Source organism: Falco cherrug, chromosome 1 (genome assembly GCF_023634085.1).
Source record: "Falco cherrug isolate bFalChe1 chromosome 1, bFalChe1.pri, whole genome shotgun sequence".
In the NCBI taxonomy this organism is placed as follows: domain Eukaryota; kingdom Metazoa; phylum Chordata; class Aves; order Falconiformes; family Falconidae; genus Falco; species Falco cherrug.
In genome coordinates, this window is record NC_073697.1 from 78,053,298 (window position 1) to 78,074,919 (window position 21,622).

At 49.7% G+C, this 21,622-nt stretch overlaps 1 protein-coding gene across 3 annotated transcripts in view; it reads left to right on the plus strand.

The window, feature by feature from the left end:
• The first annotated feature begins 5,248 nt into the window (after positions 1 to 5,248).
• Positions 5,249 to 21,622, plus strand: part of TMEM131L (transmembrane 131 like) — an 82,946-nt gene continuing 66,572 nt past the window's right edge. For all 3 annotated transcript variants that reach the window (XM_055725182.1, XM_055725312.1, XM_055725254.1), the window contains exons 1-3: positions 5,249 to 5,413; positions 5,752 to 5,822; positions 13,151 to 13,194. In XM_055725182.1, coding sequence (XP_055581157.1) covers positions 5,290 to 5,413; positions 5,752 to 5,822; positions 13,151 to 13,194 — 239 coding nt within the window. In that variant the 5' untranslated portion in view covers positions 5,249 to 5,289. The remainder of the gene's footprint in view (positions 5,414 to 5,751; positions 5,823 to 13,150; positions 13,195 to 21,622) is intronic.

A 21,622-nucleotide genomic window follows, 5' to 3' on the forward strand; every position in this document is an offset into this window, starting at 1 on the left:
GCTGTGTTTAATCACAGCCTAGGAAGTCAAAGCGAGCTGGCAAAACCTCTGCTGAGAAACAAGAGCGCAATGTTTGTCATCTGTGGTGATGAGCACGGTGTCATTAACAGCTTATTGGGGCAGTGCCTTGCCGCCCGCTCGCTTTCCCATCCTCAACCAGGCGATGGATAGGCTGGTGACCCAGATCGGGTGCGTAAGATGAGAGTGATTCCTCCCCGACAAGCCCCAACAGTGACAACTGGTCATTAATTGTAAAAATTCTGCCAGCATGAGGTTTTAGAAACAATTTGTACTGCTTTAATTACGCTGCCAGGGCAGGCTTTGTCCCAGGCGCTGTTATCAGGCTGAATTAGTCTCTAACAGAATTAGGCTCAGCCCAGCTCGAGCTGCACTCGCCGGCTTAGCTAAAAAACCTCGGCTAAGGCCGCGGGGGGAGCGCGCAACAGTAATTGTCACCAGGAGGAAGAGAGACACTCTTGTTCCTGTATTGTTTTATTATTCTAATGATGCAGAGGCACCCCGACGGAGATCGTGGCCCCGCTCCACTGGGAGTTACACAAACACTGGGACGCTGGGAGAGTCCCTGCTCCCAGAAAGCTGCCTGGCGGAGCAAGTGGGGGCTGCTTATCTTCTGTTGTCACACAGGGAACCAAGCACAGAAATTTACGGCTGTACCCTGCCAGGTCTTCTTTCTCTCTCTTTCCCCCCCCCTCCGTGTGCGCTCACCCGTGAGCTGGCCTTTGGGGAGCACGGAGCCCTGTGGCAGGGTCGGGGGGGCTTGGCTTTCCTTGGGTGGGACTGAGCCCGGGGACCTGCCCAGCAGCAGGTGTTTGGGGAAATGCTGCCCCTTTGATGAAGAAGGAGCTAGCGGGGTGGGGGAGTGACCCAAGTGAAGGCGTTATCCCCCCCAGTCTCTCTTTGGGATTTGTAGCCATATCGGGTGGGACTGGCCATTGCTGTACTGGCCGATAGGGCCAGCCCTGGGTGCAGGGTGGGTGTGGGGGTGTACAGCCTGGGGGCTGATAAAGCAGAGCCCGCCGAGGGAGGGGGGCTGCCAGGGATGGCGAGGAGAGGCCCTGGGCTCCACCGGAGACCGCTGCAGACCCCAGGACAGGCGTACTTCAGCCCATGCCAACGGGGCTTATCACCGCTGATTTCCCAGCTGGGGATGACAAGGTGAAGATAATACTCCAGAGCGAGCTCACCCCTCCCCTGGAGCTTATTTTTTTAAAAATATAACACCTGTGGTAAATACTATCTCTCAAACTGTACCTAATGGAACCCCCTAAATAGATGACCAGTATGCTTATTTTGAGCATTAGCCACATATGGCACAGTACGTGGCTGCAAATGAAATGATCGCATACTTTGACTGGAAAGGCTTCTGCTGGGCTCGGTTCCCCCCCAAATTAATTTTGCCTAGTGTTTCTCTAAAGTGTCGTGGCTTTTATGCAAGGCGAGTAGCTATTCCCCTGCTGAAAGCAATGGGGATTTGTAATGGCATTTAGGGCTGGATGAATTGCTGTGTGCTTTAAAATCTGCAGAAGTTTACAGCAGCATCTCCACACTGCTGCAGGTAAAACTCAGCTCCTTTTCCTTGTAGTTCAAGGGCGAGGGAAACAGTAAAAATAAATATTTCAGCAGCACATCCTACTAACTGAAAGAAAAATAAATAATCAAAGATCTTAAGGTATGCCAGTGCAGGGATTTGTTTCACATGAATAGTAAATATGTGTATAGCCTCAAAAGGATCTTCCCTGGCTGGAGAACAGCATCGTCAATAGGTCTGCAAGCTTGGGAAGAGCACCGACACATCTGCAGGTAGCAGGGGGAGCTGCACGGGCCAGTCCATGCTGGGTTCATGCAGCGGGACCATCCCCCTCCAAAAGCATCACCCCACAAGTCCCTCATCCAAGTGTTTTACTGGTTGTTTCCTTTTCCTGGTTGGGCAGGGTGAACCTGTTGGCTCTGAATTTGTCACTCATTTCTGGGGAATGGAAGAGTATCATGGTGGCCTGGCAAAGAGGGTCAGCCAGGACATGCCGGCAGCCTCTGCTTCCCCCCGCTGCGTCCTGCGCACCGAGCCCCTTCTCGCCGACAGGACCCCGGTGAGGCTGGAGGAGCGAGGCTGCTCTAAACAACGTGGAGCTGTGGCAGCCAGAGGGTGTCAAACATAGGTCGGATGCAGCTGGAAAGCTGGTGTCGGTGGTGCCGTGCGCATACCCCGGGGGTGAGGGATGCGGCGTTAGGGCTGCCCGAAGGCGGCGTGGGCAGAGCGCGGGGTTGCATGTTGTATGCCAGCCTGCTGCAGGCAGTGCTGCGGCTGGGGGGACCCGCGCAGCCCCCTCGCACTGCAGGGGGAGGCCAACCCTCCCTGGGTGCCAGCACCTGCCGAGCGTGGTCCAGGTGAAAACCAGTGGGACAATGGATGCTGGTGCCAGACACAAGGGTCTCGGGTCCCCTCCTGCACGACCAAGGCCAATAAAGGCAGATGTTTCAGCCTGGAGGAACCCAAATACTCATTCGCTTCTGATTGCAGAAGTTGCTTTGAGCCTTGCCTGGGAGGAAAAGATTCCACCTCCCTTCTGCTCTGCCTGCCAGCATCATCCCTGCCCTGTCCGGAGCACGAGTCTCATAAGGAGCAGCTGAGGGAACCAGGGTTGTTCAGCCTGGAGAGGAGGAGGCTCAGGGGGGACCTTATTGCTCTCCACAGCTGCCTGAGAGGGGGTTGTAGGCAGGTGGTGTCCCTTCTCCCCAGTAACAAGCGACAGGATGAGAAGAAATGCCCTCAGGTTGCACCAGTGAAGGTTCAGATCAGGTATTAGGAAAAACTTCATTGAAAAGGTGGTAAAGCACTGTAACAGGCTGCCCAGGGAGGTGGTGGAGTCACCATCCCTGGAGGCATTTAAAAAACGTGTAGATGCAGTGCTTAGGGACATGGTTTAGTGGTGGACTTCGCAGTCCTGGGTTAATGGTTGGACTTGATGATCTCAAAGGTCTTTTCCAACCTAAATGATTCTGTGGTTCCCCTGCACCACAGGGGTGGCAGCTCTCTAACCTTCCCTGGGGCTGGCTCAGGAGCATCTCTGCATATTTAGCAGCACACACATTTCATTCCACCTCACGCACGAACAGTCCCAGGGATATTTTGCCGGTAGAGATGCAGGAGGCACAAAAGCAGGACTGTAAGTGGGTTGCCTGCTCTGTTTGATGTCTGTTACACAACTACCACCTCCCCATCCCATCGCAACACCTCCATTGTGGCCCTGATCTCCTCCAGACCTGCCCGTTGCATCTGCGAAAGCCTCCAGAAAGCAAGTTCAGCCGGGCCATCGAGCTGGGGTGGCTCCACCGTGACTGCAGAAAGCCTCCTGCCTGCCCCTGCTTCCCCCAGCTGCAAACGTGCCCCTTGCTTGTGAGCCGGGTCCCAGCGCAGGTGGCAGCTCAGGCCACCTCTCCCGCCTGATGTTTTAAAACCTGTTTGGCTAAACCAGCCTCAGGCCTGTCGGCAGAGTTTTGCTGGACCCCCCACCCAGGGCCAGCCGGCCCCCTGCCTGCACAGCCTGGGGCAGGCAAAACCATCAGCTGGGGCTGACGTGGGCTTTTAAAAACATGGCAAAAAACCCAGCAAATAATTTCAAATAACGTCTGTCCACCGCTCTAACTGGTATTCCAACTGGGACCGGTTGTGAGAGCAGTGGGAACAGTTCCCAGCCAAATGCACAGTAGGTGCCTGGTGCCTGCAGCCCCTGGTGGGGCTGCTCTATAGGGTCTATGCCACCATCACCCTCCTCTCTGGAGTGGCTGTTCGAGCAGCTGTCCCCTGGCTGCGTGTCTGCTGCCCATCCAGCCATTCCCATTTCATCCAGCCATTCCCATTTTCCATTCCCATTCCCCTTTCCTGTGCCGTGGGGAGCACCGTGCCACCGGGGCACTCAGTCCCCTGCCTGCCTGTGGGGCAGAGAGACCGCAAAGACATGGGGGGACACAGGGTGGGAAACAAAAGGCCAGTCTAGCAGGCAGGGAGCGGGGAAAAAGGGGGAAGAGGAGAAAGGGAGAGGGGGATGTGGCGGGAGATGAGGCTGCACAGCCATATGTCAGCCATCGTGCCATCCTGGTGGACGCCAAAGCCTTCTCCTTGAGGGGGGGGTGGGCACCGCAGGGCCATGCCCCCACAGCCATGCCTGCCCTGGTCCCCAGCCACAGCTGGGCGCCTCTGGGTGAGAAAAGCTCTTCCAGCCACCGGACGGAGCGGGCATCGCATGACCATCCTGCTGCCAGCGGGGACCAAGGTGTCAGGCGGCCTCACGTGCTGCCCCAGCGCGGGGCCGAAGGTGGGTTTTGTCCTTGCGGGGGTGTATTTGTGTGCCAACGGGTATTTGTGTGCCAACGGGTATTTGTGTGCCAACGGGGGGCGAGCACCACGGTCACGCACCATCCGCAGGGAGAGACCCGGCTGAGAGCGGGGGCCGTGCAGACCTCGCCGGCCAAGTCTCTTTGCTCACTTTTCCCTCGCGGTTTGCAGAACTAGCTCAGCAACGGGTTTTTCCCGTGATTTCAGCATCTGAGGGTTTATTTTTTGAGCAGAAGGGACAAGCGGGTACAGTACGAGTAGAAGGGCATGAGACACACGTTACAGCTGCACAGCCAGCGGAATGTGGCTGGGGGCTCCGCTCTGCCCCTCCTAAACCCCCAGCTACGGGGGGCCCTGGTGGGTGCCAGCACCGGGCCCACAGCACTGCGAAGCAGCCGTGCAGCACCGGGGCTGCGGCACCCACCGGCCCCTCGCTTCCGCACCCTGCACCCGCCGCTCCCTGGGGACACCCCGCCGGGGCTGTCGCTTTGTTGTTGGTTTTTTTTTATTTCTGCCGCTGTCGGTGCTCTCCCCTCCCCCTTCGCGCTGCACCCCGGGTTTCTTCTTTTCATGCTTTTTTCTAAAAATAGCAGGGGAGCCACGAGCCGGCGACGTCCCGAGGGAGCCCCGAGCTCCCGGTCCCGCCGCCAGCCGCCCGCACAGCGCGGGAGCACCGGGCCAGGCACCCGTGTCCCCCCCCGCCGCCCGGGGGGGGGGGTCGGTCCCGTCGGGGCGCACCGGGCGCGGGGGGGAGGGGCGGGCCGCGCCCGCCTGGCCGCGCGCCATGTGCTCGGTGCTGCCGGTGAGGGCGGGGCGGGGCGGCGCGCAGCCGCGCGGCGTGGCGGTGGGCGGGGCCTGTGTGCCCCGTGGCCCCGCCCCCCTCCGCCCCCGCCCCCGCCCCCGCCCAGCCGCAGCACGGCGCGGCGCGGCACGGCATGGCGGGGCTGCGCTACCCGCAGCAGAGCGGCTACTGCCGCGCGGCCGCGGCCATGAACCTCCTGCTGGGCGTCTTCCACGTCCTCCTGCCCTGCTTTCGCCCCGGGGAGGCGCAGGGACAAGGTGAGGGCGCGGGTCGGGGCGGGGAGCCGCGGTGCCGCCGCCGCCCGCTCCGGGCGTGCGAGCCGCGCCGCCGCCCCTGCCGCCGTCCCCCGGGCGGCCGCCGCGGTGGCAGCCCGGGGACACAAAGGGGGCCGGCACGCGGCTCGCATCCCCCCCGCGCTTCCCCCGGCCCTGCGCCCCGCGGTGCCCGGCCGGTCCCTCCCGGTGTCAGCCGGGCCGCGCGTCGCTGCGGGCCTGCCCCCCCGCGGGGAGCCCCGGGGCGCTGCCGCCTGCGGGTCCCGGCCCCCGGCCCCGCGGCGCGGCCGGCCCATCTGCGCTTTCTCTCTCTGCCCCCGCAGCCATCGAGCCCATCCCCGGCGTGGTGGAGCTGTGGCAGGCCGAGGAGGGGGAGCTCCTGCTGCCCGCCCAGGTGAGGGGGCGCCGGGGGGGCGGTGGTCGGCGCCGCGGGGAGGGCGGGGGGCGGGCGAGGGGGGCCGAGGCGCGGGGGGGCGGGGGCCGGCGGTGGCCCCGAGGGGCCGGGGGCCGCGGCGGGGGGCGAGCGGGGCGCGGGGGGGCGGCCTCGCCCGCTGTCACGCCGCAGCCCCGTCCCCCGGGGTCCCCCCCCCCCGGCGCCGTGCCGCTGCGGCCCGCGGTGGCTGCTCGGGCTTTAGCTTCTTTCCCTGGGGTTTTTGTTTTCTCTTTACTTTTTTTTTTTTTTTTTAAATGAACGTATTTGCGCACCGTAACTGCTGGATGTGCGTATAACGAATATGCGTCTCTTTACGCCTCAGACCTGCTCAGGTGAAGCCATTTTCCCCCCAGAAATGACACATCATTTATGGTGCCGGTCTGGTTTGTTTATACCCGCCGTAGCCGGGCTCGAACAGGGTTTGTTAAATCCCGTGTTTCCAGGAGCAGCCGGCGCCGTGCGGGCACGGCCGGGGGGCTGGGGGGGGCTGGTGGCCTCTGGGGCCGCGTTACCTTGTGCTGCGGGCGCTGCCATATGCTCAGCTGGGCCTTCCGAGTCTTCGAGGCACCGGGCTGGTACATGGGAAGAAGCAGTCCTTAGGGATATCATCTTATGTGAGAGGCAAAAGAGCGTAATTTATTTCTCTTAAGCCATTATATCATTCCCTCAGTAGCACTCAGCCAGTGATACCGATACAAAGAGCAGAAGGGTTATTTCTTCCCTCAGCTAGCTAGCAATTGATGCTGCTTACCAGGGCGCAGCTTTTTGTATCATGGTGTTACGAAAGTCTGATATATTGTATCTATAAATAAATTAAAAAACTCCATATATCACACCATTCATAATTTTCCTGGCGCAGGTGTAGCTGTAGCAAAGGGAGGGTGCAGGGTCTGGGCTGCCCGGGATGCTTAAGGAACTCGGCCTTTTGCTTGTGTGCTCTTTACCTTGGAGACATTAAGATGCGTTAGATGTAGAGCCATGTAATGCAGTTGTTTATAGTCACTTCTCGCAGCAAAGCTGCAATTGAGTGATGATGACGTGATGTTTGCTTCCTGAGGAGATTGGGTCCTCTTAGAAAACACTTTGTTCTTGAGCACCCTCATAAAAACGAGCTGTAGCATGGCTGAAGGAAGACCAGGCACAAATGGCCCCTGAACTTGGTGGGGTTGAGCGGGTGGTTCCGCCGAGTCCTTGCAGCCGTGAGAGGTGAAGCTGGGGCTGCTGGTCCTCTGTTGTTTCTGTAGATGCTGCGTGGGATATGCGGGAAAGAAAACAGGTCTTCTGGTTTCAGTTGCAACAGAGTGAGAAGTGAAAATCGCAATAGGCTCGCTGAAATAAAAGGCAGACGTTCAAAGCCAGGTGAAGCGGGCTCCGAGCGCTAGTGGTGCATCGGCTGCTTTGCATGGCTTTTCCTCTGAGCTTGGGGACCACAGCAGCATCTGACATGTCAGCCACTGCTCAGGCTGGAGCAGAAGGGCCTGGGTTCCTCAAACAGGTTTTAAGACCAAAGCTTGGTTCCAGGCCCAACCCCAGCGCTTGAATTTCTGTTCCCTTATGGGCTTGGGCTTTACCTGGTACCTCTCAGGCTTGGGGCCTGTGGCTGAATTTGAAGCCACCTTTTCCTGTGGCTGGGAGCAGGAGGAAAGGAGACCTCCCTCTGTCCCTGCTGCTGTGGAGAGGGACCCTTGCGACACCATTTCCATGGAGCGGTGGCACTGCTCTGCCGCGGGCAGTCGCGGCTCTGAGCGCCCGAGGAATCGAGCGTTACCCACCCTGCTGCGGTCCCCTGTGGTGTCTGCAAGGTCCCGAAGGCAATTCGGCATGGGTGACGGCTCTGGGTCAGTGAGGGGCATTGGCAGAGGTGCTGGCATCAGCTGCAGAGATTCGGAAAACTGCTTCCTCTGTTAACATTTGACTGCCCTCTCTTTGTTAGAGGGATGCTTAAACCCGCAAGAGGTTTATTGCTTGTTGGTCTCTAAGCTCCACTAAAATAAAAAAAGAGAAAGGTCTGACATATGGCTGCGAGGAGGTGTTGTCCGTGTTCTCTTCCTTGCAGGAACAGGCTTTCTAACTTAAACCCTCATAGAGGGTTGTGCCCGGTGCTTGTGTACCACAGCAGTGGTGATGTGATGGTGACCGTCTAGTAAGAGGAGAAACTACCTTGGGTTTGAGTGGATAATGTCGTTTGACAGGGAATATCCAAGGATTGCTTCATTCATGTGTTTAAAGATCCGTTTTGGGGAAGACTTTGGGAAGTGTCCTGGTTCCTTGATCTGGTTCTTCCTGTTCCCTTTTGGAGGGGGCCGGGTGGGTGGAGTGCAGCACAGGAGAGTGAGGACTTTGCATGCAGAAAGGAAAAATCCAGGGATGGACTGATGCATGCACCTCTCCCAAAGTGCCTCCCTCCCACCTGTGTATCACGGGCTCTGAGCAGGGATGTGCATTAGGTTGCCCTGTTTGCCCAGCTTTCGCCTGTTTCTGGTGGGTTACCAGTGCTGTCTGACGGATATTTTTCCCTTTCTGTCATGGCTTTGCACTATTATCTTATTTTCCATGCATCATCAGCTGCCTGTGACAGAGCAGTTTTGAGCATTCCTTGCTGCCTGCAGAATCAGAGGATGAAAGTTGGTTGGGTTGGTAGCCCATTCAGCTGTCAGGTTGCCTGTGCATGCTTTTGTTCCAAGAGCACATACCAAATAAAGACATCGTGTTAAGAGGCGAGGGAGGAGGGGAAAAGGGGGGGTGGAAAAAAGCATTTTAATATTTGTAGTTGCTCTCTAGGCCTCTCACAGCATTGCTTTGTCTACGTGAACTGCATGAATTTGCATGCTGGAGCGCAGCCGCCCAGGGCCCCCGCGCCTCCACCCTGGTTGGTTGTTCTTCCTTCTGTTTCCTCTTGCTTCCCTTTCATTGTTTGTGCTTCTCGCATGCCCCCTCCCAGCTTCCCTCTTACGTATATTTGTGCTTTTTCTTTCTTGTCTTTTTTTTTTTCTTCTTCCCCTCCTTGTACTTGTGATCTTTTGATTTTTGGCTTCCTCTGAAGCCTGCAAAGCTCTTTGGGGATGGTTCACCTACTGCTCTTGCTCCCTAGCCGAGCCTCAAGGCTGCCCGGAGCGTTGCAGTTGGTGAGGGTGTGCGTAGGCTCGTGTGCCGGAGCTGAGGAGGAGCTGCCTGTCCTAGTGTGCTGACACTCTTCCACTGGTCTGCAGCTTCCTCCAGCGTTTTCATGTTTCTTCCTGAGTTCCCTATTTGCTTGGAGACAAGCTGGGTTTCCCAGTCGGATGTGTCCATATTCCCTTGCACCCAGTTCCTTTTTTTTTTTTTTTTTTTAAGGTGAAGTGTGGGGTAGCCGCAGAGCCCCTGCCTTGCTCTCCTTCTCCTCCTTGCCTTCTTTTTTATCGCAGACGTCCCTGGGGTGGGTGGCTGGGTTTGTGTTTTTTGTTTTTCTTCCCATCATTTGTCCTCAGTGTGGAAAAATGTGAAGTCTTGCTTGTTCTGACGGTTGAGAGATGCATGGAAAACCAGTGGGATTCTGATATGGAAAAAATCTCAGGTGCGAGAGGCTTGATTAGAACAGTTGTGGTTTTTATTCAGACTCCTTGTAATTTTGTGGTTTTGCTTGTTTGTTTATAACTTGTTAATGCTTACTTAACTAAAATGCTTGGGAGAAAAGCTCCTTTGTGTAGGACTTGACATCCAAGTCCTTCACCATTAAAGGCTGAAAAATCTCCAAATATAAACAGCCATGTTGGAGCATTTCAATGCAAAGCTAAAGGTGGTTAGTTGCTGGGTTTTGCTTTTTGGGGTGTTCATTTGTTTGTTGGGTTTTTTGTTGTGCTTTTTTTTTCCTGAAGAGGAGAAGAAAGAGGCCAAGGAAAAGCACAGTAAAAAACCCCCACATGCTGGCCCCGTGGCCATGAGTGTATGAAAGAAGCATAAATGTTGTTCATGGTAGACACCACGTAAAAGAGGGATCGGAGAGTTATAGTTGTATGTTTCTGTCCATGAGAAACTGCTTAGGTGGTTACTGTGCGCATTTGAAGGCGGGGGGGCAGTTTGGGTACCTGCAGAGCAGGGCATTCCGCGCTTTCCTTTCAGCCCCTTCAGCTCGGAGGAACTACTTTGGAATAATGAAGGTGAAGTGGTAGGCCCTGTTACCATGATTGAAAATGACAGTAAGTCATCAAAGGCAACTTACACCGAACTTTTTTTGGTGTCAGTGCCACGTCTGTCCGAAGTGGTGGGTTTTCTACTGTTATGTGTGTTGCGTGTAGATGAGTGAGATGTTTCGTTAGAGGGAAGCCTTGTGTGTGTTTGTTTGCTTGCAGATACTTAGGAGATGACAGGGACTGCTTATTTCAGTTTGCTGTGATTGTTTCAGGTGCTTGGATTTTGGAGAAAGATGCCACAATATTTACTGTATCATAGTCATATACAGACACTGGGCAAATACAGAGCGGCTGCCTGAGTTTTAACTTTAAAGGTTCTGCTGGGTTCTGGAAGATTATTATTTTTTTCTTTTCCTGTGTAGTAGCGACTCATTTCAGTTCCTGTTCTTCAGTGCAGAGCAGGGTCTAATGAGGTTGATTGTTCTGCTGGTTTTGAAAGCTGACAAACACCTTGATCTTATGTACGTATCCAAGATATGCGCACTGCAGTATGTCATTAACAGAGGCACATCCCATCAGCTATGCGCAAATTGAATGTACAGAGTTGCCTACTTCAAAGCGGGGTTTGTCTGAAGGTGCACAATTCATGTGAAAGCCCGAGACAGACTTGGGGTGGGAATTGTGTTCCTCTTTGTGCTGTTAAAATGCTTCTCCAGCCTCCCAGCTGAGCTTCTGGATGGTGCTGATAGGACTTGGGGCTGGTTGGCCATGCAGATTATGCAGAAGCTGTCAGACCAGGCTTGCATGACTTGCATGACATGAGAGGGGTGCTTTCAGGGGCTTTCTAGCACGAGATAAGCACCTGCCTGTGTTCACAATAAGGTTTTGGAGGAAGGGGATTGTTTTCCTGCTGTGGATAGGCTGCTGGGACCTGCATTTTGGCTTCAGGAGTCGTTCCTTTCTGTCCCTCCCCCTGTGGTACTTGCCTGGTGGTACGGTAGTTTGAGAGAGTTTTTTTCCTTCTTCCTTCACATCTTCAGTGTAAGTATGCATGTAGCCTGTGGCATACAGAGAGCAGAAGACGAGAAAACTGGACAAGGAGCTCTGTGTGCATGCTTACAGTCGGTGATTTTTTTAATACTGTTTTTTCTTGCACAATTGAGATTTTTATGCTCTGGCTGCACGTAGATTGGGAAGGTTTTCTTCATCATTGCTTGAGAACAAGTGAAGAGGAGCAGTGGTAAGATAGCTAGTGTTAAGGGCGAGCTTAAGTCCCAGGTTTCTGATGCCTGGCATATGTTAAGCCATTTAAAGGAGGAGTTAAGCCATTTAAAATGAGGATAGCTTGCCAGCCTGTTGTGGCACAGGGGCTGTTTCTGGAGGAGGTGGATGAGGAGTCCTTTAATTCGATCCTGGAAGTACAGAAGGAGCTTGGGGAAGCTGGAAAACAGGTGGTGGGTTTGTATTGTGCTGTGCTGGTAGAGTCTAACAGCAAGGCTTAGCTCAGCTGTTAGAGGAGATGGCTGGGTCTTCACAAGGGCCAGGTGCTAGGACCTCTAGGTGGGTAAACCTGGGCTGAAGAGCTGTGATGTGCTGCAGAGCCTGACAATTATCACAGTGTCTCCAATCTCTCTGTAAGGGCAGATGTACAGAAAGACTGGCACATCCTCAAATGAACCTGGACTTTCCTCTCGGTCTTGGTACAGATTTGATCACGCTATGGTGAAGCCTGTGCTGCGCCTGTTGGGTGAGCTGCCTGTGGCAAAAGATGGAAGTTTAGATGCATCTGGTAGCTCTTGGCAAGATCTGTAATAGTATTAGCCCTAAGGTCCATTATTTTAGCCATAATGATGTTACTTATTAATAGTAATATTAACCACATTTGCTGCCTTAATGTGGTTGTCATTTTTTCCCCCTTCATGAGGCTCAGGTCTTCAGAAGTCTTGCTGTCCTGCTGGGTAGGCGAGTAGGGCTCCCTGGGCTGCTTGAGCATCTGAAGCCTGTAGAAATATATTGAGTGTTAGTGAAGGTGATCTTTTTTTTTCCAGTATGTAGTAAAAATAGGAGCTAGAGTCAAAGCTGGTGACTTGGGGTGTGTTCCGTGATGCACTTGCATGGGAAACATGTAGGAGGGGTGGTGGATGGTGCACCCTCTTAATTTTGGTGTGTGTTTCCCCCCCCCCCCCCGCCCCTACCTTTTTATTGCTAAGGTCTGCAGCTCATTTCTTGTTTTCCCAGCTACTGCAGGTGATGGTTCCACTTACCCACTGTTCCTGGCAGGATAACTGGAACCTCTTACTGAAAAATGTTAATCTCCCTAAAGCTGTCCCTGGTTTCATCAGCGCAGGTTGGGTGGCTGTAACATGCTCCACTTCGAGTCATACCTAAAGCTTTTCTGAGATCTTGGCTGGTTCAGAGCAGCTACCTGCTTGTTTTAAATGGATTTCCTGCAGGGAGCTCATTGAACCAGCCCTTGGATTCATTTTGTAGGCAGCTCAAAGCAGTTAGTTGCAAACTGCAAGCTGGCAGTTTAACTGCATGTCTCAGAAATTACCTTAGTCCAGCAGCTGAGCTAAGCTGTTGTGTTTAAAACTTCTACTCTCAGATTTCTGTAAGTGCTGCAGATCAGTGATAAGATCTGGGTTTGGGATCTCGCATCCCTGTTGGAACGTGTATCTTGCCTGTGCTTTTGGCATTGCCGTGTGATCTGAATTTCAAGGCATTCCACATCCTGTTTTCTCAGAAACTGGCTAATGAAATTTACTGACAGGGTGCAGATAATTTGAAAGTGGACGAAGCGGTCTTCCTGTAGTTTGAGGACGATTGATAGTTTTAAATTGAAATTGTGTATGTGAGCAGAATTTTGTATTGATGCATTTGTATACATGGAAAATGAATCTGTTCAATCACCATGTGAAAAAAACAAGCAAACAAACGACGCAGTAGCCACATTAAGTCACCATTTATCTTGGCAAAATGAGCTGAAACTTCAAATGGGATGGCCAGCATCACCTTACTTGAATCATTAAAGGAGTTGCTGTGAGAATTGTAGATTTCTGGGTTTGTTTTGCAAGCATTCACGTAAGAGTCCATCTCTGGAGAGTTAAAGGTAGTACATAATGTCCAGTGCACCCTGTCACAACTCTGAGATTCTTACATAGTATTTTCTCTGTTTATCAGGCTGAATCAGAGGAGGATGTGGAAGAGCATCCACAGGAGCAAAGGTAAGCCAAACTCAAATAAAAACAAGAGAATTGAAGCTGGTTTTGGTTTTTCCCGTAGGAAGTACTGAAGCGTAATTGGGCAGACTACTAGAAATGAATTTTTTTTTTTCCTGCTGCGTATTAAATAGATTTTCATTACTTGTGGCTTACAGTTTTCTCAACTACTGTTAATATTAATTTGTTAGCAAACCCAGAAAATGGTGTGCAACATATGGAAAACTGAAATGCCTCCTTTTATCTCTTTCTTACTTTATCTGAGCTGCATTTACTTTTCGTTGCTTTTACACAAAGAAATAGGTGTTTATTAATTCTGCTTTATTGTATATTTTGTAATTAATTTCTTTAAACAAGAGGACAGTTTTCTGCTCCAAAAGTTGCAAAAGTAAGTAGTCTTGGAGTGTTAATTTGTACCAAGGTGGGGAGGGAGGTAAAGGAGATGTGAAGCTAAAGGTTTATTAATGCGGTGCTGTGGAACAATAAAAATTGTGCCTTGTTTCTTGAAATTGGATAAATAATAAAGCTGTTAAGAACTGTAGCCTCAACTCTGCTGTTTCTGTTAATATCAGGCCTCCTCTGTTTTGAAGGGTTAGGTAAATAACATCACAGATTATATTTTAAAATACACATTTTGTTTCCTCTGAGCGTTCAGATTAAAATGCTTGGATGTCTACCAGCGAAACACTTCCTTCCTTTGGTGTGTGTTAATCTGGGTACAGCTTTTAGTGCCATGCCAGCCAGAGAGATCACAAGACTTAGAATAAACATGTGTAGCACCACCGTGCTCTGATGGCTGCAGGTAGCCAGAAATGCTTTTCTCATTTATCTCGTCTTTGCCTTTAGCTTGGGTCTGAGAGCAAATAGATCTGATGGAACACAAACCATGCTGGGAGCTGGCAGGAGGGGTAAGCTGGGGGACTGGGAGGGGATGCGCCTGTCCTGCACTGCAGCATCTCTTTGCAGGGCTTTGCCCCTCTTACTGCCCCATCGGGAGCCTTCTCATCCAAACCCAGAATCACATTAGGGCTCCTGTGCCTCATCTCTGTGGGAATGACAAAGATTGTATAGAGATGGGATGGGAGAATTACTGCTGCCTCTGACAGCTGGTGCTGATCATTCGTGATCACCCATGTCCCCCAGGTCCTACCTGCATTAGGGGATTTTTTTTTTTTTCCTCCTCCTCTTGCCCAAAGAGGGGTAAACTATTGAAAGCTGGCATTTTCCCTGCAAAGTACAGAACTTTCTGACCTTCAGCTGGGGACTACTATGGTTTTAATGTGAAGTTTTCACTTTGTGCCCAAGCAGGTTTTCTTCATTGAGGTAGTCAGAAGACAGCAGTCTCAAATACTGTGCTGAAGGTGCTTTCTGAGATTCTCATTATTGGGCACAGTCGTAGTTGAGGGGGAAAACAAATCTCTACCTGTCTGTCTTTTTCTGGAGGTGCATGGAGTAACTGACTACTATGGCAATAATAAAAATATTGAAAGATAAATAGTTCTTGAAACTCAGATAGGAAATAGGAAAAAGTGGTTTGACTATTTTAAAATTTTTTTGTTCATTCAGGTGCTTAAAGATTTTTCTAGTAATTACTCATTTCCAAAAATTAACTTATTTTCTGAAATTAAAGTTTATGATGTTCACTTGCATGGATGGAAACATCTTTCTGTTGTCATGCTGAAACGCTTCAGGAAACTTGCCTAAACAGATGCTGGTTTATGAGCATCTTTTAAATTGTTTTGTTTTGCTGCGGCGTATAAACACTGATCTGTGTGTGCCCTGTATACTGAAGGAATGTTAGAGTGTAGACTTTATGAAGAAGACTTAGCAAATGTATGGTTAGAAAGACTAGAATCTGTTAGTTTTTTTCCAGATTAACTTCCATTCCCTTGGCTTATATTACTATATGGTGAAATCATGGGGATTTCCTTTCCCTGTAGCAGCAAAACCTGCAGAGCCTGCAGCATCTCCATCTTACTGTCTGTCAGCATGCCCTAGGGAAATCAGCTAAAGCTACTGAAATCTGATGTGAAGCGCCTAGAAGCAAAGCACCTTAAAGGAGGGGTGTGAAGGGATGTTAATGGAGAGAGGGAATTCAGAATTTTCCCCAGAGCTGAAGATAGTAGAGTTCAGCTTCTCGGGGCATAAAGGAGAAAGCCTTTTCCCAAGACATTGTTTTATTCAGTTTTTAATTCTGGGTTGATGGGCTCTCTTGGGAGCTTGCCAACCTACTTTTTTATTGATACTTTGTTGGTTTTTTTTTTTAAGTCTTGTTAATTGACTTCCTGTACATGGGCATCACAGGATCTTTCATTTGGGATGGGCTTCTTGGTTTGCTGCTGTTTTCGTGTGGCAGGTGCGCAAGGGGGATTGATGTCATCTTTTTTCTGCCTTAGGTTTACCTTTGACAAATACAGAAGTTTGCGTGGAGGTAAAAAGACATTGTCAAAAAATACCTATTTCTGTAAAGAGCTATTTTGGAGGTGAATGAGAAGTGGTTGATATTTGGTCTGTGGGTTTGCAGCTGCCCCGAGTGAGAAAAAGGTGATTAGCAACTCCTCAGTTTCCAGCCTGCGATTCCTGCCTTTCTCATTGCTTGGGTGGTACTGCCGTTGCTCTCGCCGTCTTGTGTGTCTCTGGATCTGGCTCTGAGATGAGAAGTGCTGGACAGTAGATATGTGACTTACTGGATGGACTGCTTCAGGCCACAGTTCAGTCTTGGGACAGAATTAAAGCTGCATGCATTTGGACTAGCCTATTGAAAAAGCCTTCAAGTTTCCTTAAAAACCTGTTTCTTACATTTGAAATTCAGCAGTAAAAAGCTGCCTTCCAGAGCAACTTTGGTTCAGTAAGTTTTGTTAGAAGGAAATCGGTGACAGGTGATGACAGAAGGGTGGTGTGGGTGTTGTTTGTGGGGTTTTTTTTGGTTTTTTTCCTTTGTGCTGGTGACTGTTCACTTGCCACAGCTGGCAGTAGCAAGTTTTGAAAATGCAGGTGCTTGCTTTTTTATTACATTTCTGCTAAAGCAGCAGAACGAGTCAAACACAGAACTTGCACACAGATCAAGGGACAGTACTATTAGGTGATGGCACAAATGATGATTATCAAAATTTTCAGCTTTTCACTTCAAGGAAGTAGACATTGGACTACGAAAAGGAAAAATAACAAACTCCAAAAATGTTTCACACGTATGACATTCTTAATCCTTGGTTTTGAGGACTTCTGGAGGAAGGCCTTTGAGGATCCAGTTTCCCGCGGACACGTTAAAGAGCACTTGCACCAGAATAAACTGCTGTACTCAAAATGTGGAGCATGTGCGCTTAATATGTGGTGTGGATTAGCAGTCCATGAGAAAGGAAAGTTACACAATACTAGAGTTTTGTATAGAATTAGTGAGTAAGAGGACACTTTCCAGCCTTTACCTCTGACAGCTGGGGCATATTTTGCTTTGAGTAGATAGGTATCAACTGCTAGGAAAATGTGTGATGCAGTTAGCTAAAGTCAAGCATATCTGTTGAACCTTTGCCTTTGATCACTGGGAGAGTGTTTGACCTTGTGGACTGGAGCTGCTTGGGGCAGTAGATGGTATCAGGTCCCAGTGGGCTCCTGCTATGGTGATAGTCCAGCCCTGGGAGTAACAGCTGGTGCCTGGCACTTTGACCTCTCCTGATTGCCAAGTGGGATTACTCCTAATCTGTCATCTTTGCTTTGTCTGAAATAGTGCTCCCACACGGAAGAGAAATTGAAAGGTGAAGGTAGCAAGGGAGTAGCTTACTACTTGGCCGAGAGACGACAAAGCAGTTAAAGTGCATGGACTGCAAAATTGCTCAGGGGTTTAGCGGATACTTAAGGGATGTAGTTATGATGTTTGCTTCAGAAATTATCCACGCTGGCTGGGAAGAATGAGCCTGCTTCGTGTGCAAAGGTCCTGCCTGGTCATTTCTTACTGGCCACGGCTTCATCTCGTCTCCAGTCAAGAGGTACAGATGAGTCTGGTGCTGTGGCTGGGCTGTGGTCTTAGTGCCTTAATTTCTGACAGTCAAGTTATTGGAAAGTAGTGGCATGGGACTGGTGGGATGCCCCTGTACCAGGTAACTAGCTTGGGTGGTGGCTAAGCCAGAAAAAAATAGGTTAGGATCAACTGCATGTTATAGAAAGGAACATTGATTTTGTGCCGGAAGAAATGTGCAAATATTTTTTAAAATTGTTTTATGCAGCGTTTCCTTTTTAAACACCTTTATTAAAATCAAACTGAGTATCCATTGAGAAAGTGTTTCAAAATGAAAAGCTGAAGAGTAGTTTTCAGAGTGCCAGTGAGTGCTTAAACTGAAGGGAACCATCCTAAAACAATATTTTCAACCTAAGTTTGTGTCAAGTACCACTATGTCATTAAACCTAGCCCCCAAAAGTATTTGAAAATTGACATGAAGACTTTTCCTAGGATATATGTTTGGTCCTAAATTGTAATAGCCAAAGTTAGTTGCTTTTATTAAATGTTTAATAGTTGTTTTTTTTTTTTACAAAAAAAGCAGAAATCAATGTGCTGCATTTCTTGGGAAAAAGCTTTTTAGTCACGATTAATGCACTTGCATAAAGTAACAGGTTTTCTACAGTATGCACAGAATGGGTGTTTTTACTGCGTTGCACCAAAAAAATGCTTCGATACTGGTTGACTTTTGTTTCTAATTGATACCCTACTCTACAATTTCACCAAGGGACTACTAAATTGTAAGTTTTACTGGATGCTTAAAGAAATGAAACTTACTGTATACAGTCCTTAGCAGTAAAGGAGTAGAAATGAGATGCCCTCACCTACCTGTTACACTTGGGTGAAAATCCCCAAGGAAACACCTGTAGGGAACCCAAAGGGTAATGAGATACGAATAAAAATCAGCTTACTGAAGAAAATTGCTAGAAGAACAACAAAGCTGGGGGAGTCTCTTGTAGATGAAGCAACAGATTGCTCTGGAAGGAGCTATCTGTTCCTCTTCCTCTCCTTCCTTACACTTCTGCCAGGCACGGCCAGGGTGGCAGGCTGAACTCTTGCTGCTTTAAAGTTTTATCTCTTGTTTTATGTGTTGTCATTCGTTCACTGGTGAACTTTGCCTTGCTGACCTTTGTATTAAGTGCTGTTAGGGACACCTGTGCCCTTGTGTGCATTACTGCTTCCAAAATAATGGTCCTTTTGCAAAATTGTGATGCTTGTCTGCTTATCCAGGGAGTAAAAAAAGACCTGCTTTGTTTTGTTGTTTTTTCTTTTTCCTGGGACTGTTCCATGGCAGTGCTGTGTGCTAGCAAGTGAGGCAGCTATGCATTTACTTACTTGTTTGTAAGTTGCTTTCAGACGTTTCTGAAGTGAGAGCAGTGGCCTGGGCCAGCTGCACTGCGTTTCACACCAGACTGAGGAGCTAAAGCCATAGCTTTCATTAATGGCAAATGAGGCAGTCCTGCTGCGTTTTGCAAAGAGCTGTCAGACTTCTGTCCTTGCTGTTGGTCCTAATTGATCTTAACTGGAATACTTTAAAGGTGATGCATGACCAGATTTAATTACTATTTGATATGCTGTTGCAATCCTACTTATCATGAAAATCTTGTCTGCAAAAAACCCTGCTGGTATGCACATACTGTCCTGGCTGTTGTGAGCCCTCCTGGGTTGAAAGATGCCCATGATCAGATCAGCGACCGATCTGTATGTCCATTTGTATGCTGACCTAAAATGGATTTTCTCATCTATGGGTGACAATTTGACTTGGAGAAATTTAAGAAAATCTTGGTGTGGTAATTGAGAATTGATGCTTATGCTTTCATACGGCTCACATTGCCTTCATAAGCCTACAAGCTGTCTTTACCCCCGTTTCTTCTATACTGGTAAAAATAGCAGGCGGTGACACTCTCTTCCCAGCTGGGGCTGTGAGGTGCTTGTTTGCACAGGGATTAGTGTCTGTGAAGAAGCTGTGTTTGTGAACATGTGCTACTAAAGTAAACTTTTTTTACATGTAATGAGCCATTTTAAATGGACAAATAAACTGTGCTTTATGTTTTGGTGTCCTGTATCTGTCTACCTTCGGTTAATAATTTCTTCGCTTTTCCCACTTTGTGACCTTTCTGTCTCTTCTGCAGATCTCTTGCATGCCTTTCCATGTCATCTCATCAAAAGAAGTTTCTGGTTTGCAGTTCTGGTTTCTGGCTGGTCCATACCTGTGGTGGTTGCAGTTTCTGTACTGCAAGAGGAAGAGGCTGCCTTGCCCTTTCCATTGCCCTGGTGCTGTCCCCTGCCTCGTGCAGCCCTAGCAGTTGTATCAGAAGACTCCTGGGGATTAAAAGCACTTTTGTTTTATTTTTTGCCAGCTCAGCATTTACCTGTAATCATTCTGTGATAGTTTCCCTGCTGCTATCTGTGGCAGTGTCAGCTGAAAATGTGCAGGAAAGGGCTCCCTGGGTCTGTGCCTGTGCTGTGCCGTATGGGTGCCGGAGCCCGTGCGTGGCAGCACCGCTCACCTGCAGGGCAGCATCATGGTTCGCTCCTCCCAAGCTGCTCCCAGGGAGGCCTGCCTGTGTCTTGGGGTGGCTCTGGTCCAGGCCTCGTGCATCTTCCTGCTCTTTCCTTAGTCCAGTGCCTGGTCGTCTTCTACCTGCCTTTCGGTCTGCGGCTGGTGTGGGTGGTTGGTGGTACTGGTGCCAAGGCTGACTCTGCTCCCTTATCTACCGTGGTGCAGGAGGAGCTGGGGAGGAGCCCAGCCACATCTGCTGCTCTGCTCACTGTTGGTGAGGTAGATGAACAGGTTAGTCGCCAAAAGTATGGGGCTGGGAGGGAGAGCATCTTGTCGTGTGTTAGGAGTAACGCCTTATCAGATCAGTGGCTGTTGAGCAGGAGGGGGGTAACACATTTGCTTTGGTGTGATGGATAGCCTTGGAGGCCGGGTTTCGGGTGGTTGGTGTGGCGAATCACACAGCCTGTCGCTGTATGGAAAGTTGAAGGCAAGTGCACACACACGCACGTCACTCATGCACAGTTTTAATTTTTTTCAGGCTCTTGGTAAACCCCTGTAGCTTGTGTTTTGGGACAGAGTCCACCCAGAGTGCGTGGTCCTTGGGACAATCCTGATCTGAGCAGGTGGGACAAAAGGGCATATGGTGTCTTATTTCTCATTCTGTGTTTGTTTCAGTACTGGCTGCAAAGCTGTGCAGGAGCAGAGGCAGACCTGGTGGTGGCACGGGCTGTTAGTGTAGTCATTCAGCAAACACATGGGGAGGGTCAGCTCTTCGTGCCAAGCAGTCACACGCTGTGAGCACTCTGCAAGTCTGCTCTGGAACATGGCCCTTTTCTTGTTAAATTTAACCTGCCTTGTTTTGAAAAAGGGGATGTTGGGACACGTTTTGTATGTTTAGAGAAGAGGGGGGACAAAAAAGAAAGAAAAGCAAAAGCAAATAACTGCTGTGGCATGTTTGTCGTTGTCCTAATCACTATAAATTTAGTGTCCCCTTTGCCCATACGTGCTTCTTCTATCATATAAGTAGTTCAGAATAGGAACTCTCTTCTTAGGGTTCTACTTTTAGATTTTAACACACTAATAAAGAATTTTAGATGTGTGTTAATCTTGGGTTAATCCTTCTGATTTGTGGGCAGTGGGCTGTAAAAGATGTAGGTTTTTATCTATACATTTATTAGTAATAAATTATTTTTACTTCCCTAGTAGCTGCTTCTTAGTTGCCCTTCAGAAGGCTTAATTTGCAGTAATTTTAATTTCACCATTATGCAGTGAAACGATATACATCTGGAATAGACCAGTGTCAGCAGTCTGAAGACTGACACCCTGTAAGCGTTTTTCTGCTGTTGCAGATTGGCAAGTTGTGACAAAATAGAAAAAAACCCAAAACAACAGCTTGCTTGATTTCAGGAAGTTGCAAGCAGTCCACTTCTGAATTACCAACTCCAGCAGGCTGGCTTGGTTTTTGTAAGCCGAGTATAAATTTACTTGAACTCTATTCAGTGCAGTGTAATACGGTGTTACAGGCAGTGCTGTCACCTGCCGCTCGTCTTCCTGGAGGCTCAAAGGTAACACAAACCTAGCTTATCATGCCTCACATGTTTTTATTTGAGTAGGAAATGTGCTCTGGGAAAACTGTGCTCTTGCACTGGCAGGGGCTCTGAGCGCAGGACTTCGTAGGCAAGTAGGCGAAGGAGCCTTTTCAGTAATTTTGGCATTTGCCATAGCAACATAGGTAAAAACACTGACAGGAGAACAAAGCCAATAGCTCATCTGTACCACTTTCAGTTCAGTCTTGGTTATAAATTCAAGCCTAAGTTTTAAAAGCCATCTTGGTTACATTGTCTTAAACACAATTTTTTTTCATCCACTTTCTTTGGTAGCTGCTTTGGGAATACACCTTTTCGTTGTGGTTGTTGCAGGGTGACCACCTCCCCTCTTCATCA